Source organism: Macrobrachium nipponense, chromosome 23 (genome assembly GCF_015104395.2).
Source record: "Macrobrachium nipponense isolate FS-2020 chromosome 23, ASM1510439v2, whole genome shotgun sequence".
NCBI classification, from domain to species: domain Eukaryota; kingdom Metazoa; phylum Arthropoda; class Malacostraca; order Decapoda; family Palaemonidae; genus Macrobrachium; species Macrobrachium nipponense.
In genome coordinates this window covers 73013390-73018240 of record NC_061090.1, presented here as the reverse complement: position 1 = coordinate 73018240, position 4851 = coordinate 73013390, and the positions used below count along the sequence as shown (strand labels likewise).

Here is a 4851-nt window from a genome sequence, read left to right as displayed (position 1 = left end):
TTCATAATGCAACGGTAAGATTTTCTTCCTATTACGCCTTCCAAACCTTACTGTCAAATTCCCTTTCAGCGTTAAATGATCTCATACGTCCCAGCACTTGGCCTTTGGCCTAAATCTTATATTCTGTTCGTTTCTATTCTTTGGGTTACATTTAATGAATAACACACCTATTTATATTTTTTCTGGGTGAAATAATTTGTTCATTGCCAGTGGAATAGTTTCCCTTTCCATAATACTTTGATTTTTATCATTCCTAAATTAGAGAACTAAGAATTACTATGTTCTTTCTGATTAGTATTTCAAATGATTAGTTTTTGTTCATTTAGAACTAAGTATTTTCACCAATGAGAGATTTCCTCAGAAAACCAAGACATAATATATTTTTGTTTTAACTTTTCAGAAAAACTTTTATATATATCTAATATAATGTGCTCAGCATTTTCGTTGTGGCGTTCATGAAAACCTACGACAGTGGTCACTACTAAACTACTTTTGGACTTATTGATAGCAGGATATCTCAAGTCAAACCAGTTGTATGGACTATAAGCTTCTGACGTCCTTGATTGTCCTTTGGTTAAAAGTAACTTGCAGATGACATTAAGCCAAGATGTCCTTTCTGTTTCTCCTTAGCTAATCGCTGCCTCTCACGATGACTCAAGTTAAGGTATTAGCAATGAAAACAACTTCCGTCTCAAAGTCAAAGCTTATCTTTTCGTCAAAAGCAGGTTCTAGCGCATCCCATCAGAGGATTTCATTTCAAAAGACAAAAGATGTCATGTATTGCTCAGACAGTCAGTATCTGCTGCAGGCACAGACGAGGAACGTGGACTGGTCGCCTGGGAGGAGTACCTGAAGGGAGGAGACGAAGCCCTACTCGAAAATAATTCGATCGAGGAATGCTACGACTTGCCCTGGGGCATGGACGTCATCAGGAGGTGGGTGGAGGGGCACAAAGGTTATGTTCTACGCGATTCAGCGTCTTTCTTCGCCTATTTCTTTGTGGACGCAGAAATTCCAAGGGTTTTCATCGCAACTTCTAATTAATCATTTGTTTCGTCTTATCTTTCAAGAGGTCTATATCGAGATAACATAGGTTATACCTTTCTGCATTTTTACTTGGTTTTTCTAGCTATTTCTTCGCAGTTACTTTTATTTTATTCGTATAAGTGAAAATTATTAAAAATCTTTGACTGTCGTCACAGGTATGAATGCTGTTGTTGTAGTAACTAACTGAGGAATAATCATATTAAAGATTCAATGTTCTATTTAAAAAATAACCTCGTCTTTCAGCATCTATTATTCTCTCTCTCTCTCTCTCTCTCTCTCTCTCTCTCTCTCTCTCTCTCTCTCTCAAAGAAATAATGTTCAAATTAAATTTGTCCAACCCTTGATCGTTAATGATCATCGATGACTGATAGTCCTTCAGATTCTCTGTCTCTCTCTCTCTCTTCTCTTCTCTGAGAAAACGTGTATTTGCGGTTTAGTAATGTGCATTATTTCCTCCCTCGAACAGACACAAATGGTTCAAATGGATTCCTTTTTCGCCGACATATGAGGGAATCTCCTTCGAGCAACGACGCTTGTGTTCATCTTGCAGAAAGGACCAGTAGGCAAAGACGTCCCTGATATTATTATTATTATTATTATTATTATTAATATTATTATTGTTGTTATTGTCGTTATGAATTAAACGAGGTCACTCAGGAACACATGGACACTTTAACCGGCTCACTCGAAGGACTCGCTCTCAAATGGGCGATGAAAACTTGAGGGAGACTGTGACCGAAGGGACAGGGCAGAGAAGAACGGGTCGTCTCGTTCATATGCCAAGTTCATGAAGAAAGCGATACGAATTACCTTTTTGTTAGATCATTATTTTATTACTAACACTTGTGTAGAGTAGTACGATAGTTATTTACTTGGGTGAATGATTGCACAATTATTTCATCATACCACGTAATTTATTTGAATGTTGTTTGTACTGAAGAACGTCGAATATATATATATATATATATATATATATATATATATATATATATATATATATATATATATATATATATATATATAAGACGACCGTGTATACAAAAGCAACGAACGCTGGCCGTTGCTAGAATGCACGCGGGGAATGCCCGGACGCATACAAAAAGTCTGTTGTGAGTGTGGATGTCAACAAAGCCCTCACACACAGCTCATCATGGAGAGACATACATAACAAACTCGATCGAATTCGCCAACTGCTGACAAACAACGGTTATGCAGATCAAATGATTAAAACAGCAATAAAAAAGATAATGGACGAATTTTACCAATCCAACACGACGACGGAAAACGAGAACTTGATTATTTACCATCGTGTACATTATGGGTCTGCATACAAGGAAGATTGCTGCACACTACGTGGGATAGTAAACAGAGGCGTAACCCCAAAAGCCCCTTACCAGAAAATAAGTCTCAGGATATATAGTAAGCCCAACCTTGTAACAGCCTTAATAATGAAGAACAGCACCCACCGCTCCGGGGGGACCGAAGGAGATGTGCACGAACGTAGTTTACAAATTCACTTGTCCAGAGGAGATGTGTTAATCTCACAGCGAAAACTAGATCGGGCACACTACAACGATCCTTCGGAGAAACCAAAGGGCCATCCATCAACATTTATACATAGATGTTCACGACAGGAAGCCATCTCTACAAGAGCTCATAGAAGGCACCCAGGTCGTGCACAGAGAAGAAAACTCTTAACCGAAGCGGTAAGCATCGCTAATCAGAAGCCGACCTTGAACGTCCAACAAGAATCGGACCCGATACTCCCTTCCAGCAGGAGAAGGGATACGCAAGCCAACAGGGACCAGACAACACGCCCCAACCCACCGAGAACATCGCGCCCCGTAGAAGAACACGAGAGGACCCAGCGAGAGCCAAGTAACATTACTCGCTCAGGCCGCTGAGTCCCCGCCCAACACGAATCTGCAGCCGTTAACCAACGTAGACCATTTGGACACACACACACGCGCGGCGCGTGCGCTCACTCACTCAAATTTAATATTATTCACATTTATATATAAACAGAAATTATCTGATTTGTACCTTTATGCATGCTATAAAATATTTTTTATTGCTGTGTTTAGATTTCTATATTCATTTTTATTCCTGTGTGTAATTTTGTAATTTTGTGTTTATAACCAACATAGGTATAACATATTGAATCTTAAACATACATTTAAGGAAACACTAGCACTTGGCATTATATTTTGAACTTTTATATAACCACTGTTTAAACTTTCACTTTTATTGTCACAGTACATTATGTCCTTATGTTCTATGTATCCAAACCACACCCTTAATGCTTAAGCTGTTAATCCCTAGACTAACCAGTACCCATACCTCAAGGCCATACTTCCCACACGATGAAATAAATAGACCAAAAGGCCAGATTGTAAGTCAGTAGTCGCTTGATAAGGCCATAAGGCGAAACAGCTCTCACGACAAAATTCAATAAATGGATGAAGGAGGTCTGAGTATTTTTCACCAGAAATTGACGAACGAGATTCGGAAAATACTTCGTCGGTATGAAGATACCTGTAAGAAACTTATTGATGCCACCATAGCAATTACTTTTAACGAAAATTGCATAAGGGAAAAACTATGCCCTAAAAGTGTGTGTATATATATATATATATATATATATATATATATATATATATATATATATATATATATATATATATATATGTAGAATGCTTAAAAAATCACAGTAGATGCACGTGACTTCTTTAAATAAGCGAACACCACAGGAAAATGATAGTCAGAAAGCCAAGCCCTTTCGTCTTTACTAAGACATTGTCAAGGAACGAATGAAATACAATTGGAGAGAAAGTTATCAGGTAAACAAGATCAAAAATACCAGACGGTTAATTGTCAAAAGGGTAAAAGTTAAAGAGATAATCCAGGATTATCGGATATCACACGGTCACAAACCTACAAAGTATCCGTATAGTCCAAAACATGTAAAAACTGAAAATATTTATTTTGTTGCTTATATTTATCTACAACTTTTTTCATTATGAAGGCATCAAGTTTAAAAAAACCAATACTTAAATTTAGAACATTTCCATTATTTAACTAGATGATACAAATTTCAATGTGTCATTACATGGGATTAAGGCTCTTGCTTGACTCCAGCTAATAGGATGATCTAAATCTCTCATATGTACGAATAATGCATTCGATATTTGCCCAGTTCTCACAGAATATTGATGCTCTGTCTGTCCGTAATAGACTTTATCCCACTTTTTGCAAAGAATTTCATATATGCAGCCTGGAAGATCTTTAGGGGAATTTTTTATTACTAAACTCTTGACATTAATTTTACTGAAAACAACATATATGTTAAAAAAAACTTTAAAATTCTAGGAATATCTAAAAACCTTTCATCATAGGGTAATTTTAAAATGTTATGCTTACTAAATTCAAGTTTGTCATTAGTTAAATAAAATGTTTTTCTAGCTCTTTTCCATGCCACATCTACAAAAGTCCTTGGGTATTTAAGTTTCAATCCAATATCATTAATAATTTTAATCTCGGCGTCAATAAACTGCGGGCTACAGACACGTAAAGCCCTTAGGAACATCCCAGAATAAACAGAGAATTTAACATTTTGATGGTGATTGGAGTAGTCGAAAGACTGAAAATGGCTTTGTAAAAATCCTTACATCTTTGGTAGGAAACATTTATAACACGAATGTTAAAAACAGTGTTGATTTTATAAACAAATTGAATAGTTTAAATTTGAATTTTGATTTTAATATGGTTAGTTTTGATGTTGTCTCTTTATTTACAAAAGTGCCT

General features: G+C 36.3%; 1 protein-coding gene across 1 annotated transcript in view; it reads left to right on the top strand.

The window, feature by feature from the left end:
• LOC135201624 (solute carrier family 23 member 2-like) overlaps nt 1-3515 on the top strand; it is a 54500-nt gene extending 50985 nt beyond the window's left edge. Inside the window, exons 12-13 of the mRNA XM_064230688.1 lie at nt 809-935; nt 1514-3515. Of these exons, the coding sequence (XP_064086758.1) occupies nt 809-935; nt 1514-1610 (224 nt within the window). The 3' untranslated portion in view covers nt 1611-3515. The remainder of the gene's footprint in view (nt 1-808; nt 936-1513) is intronic.
• Nucleotides 3516-4851: the final 1336 nt, after the last annotated feature.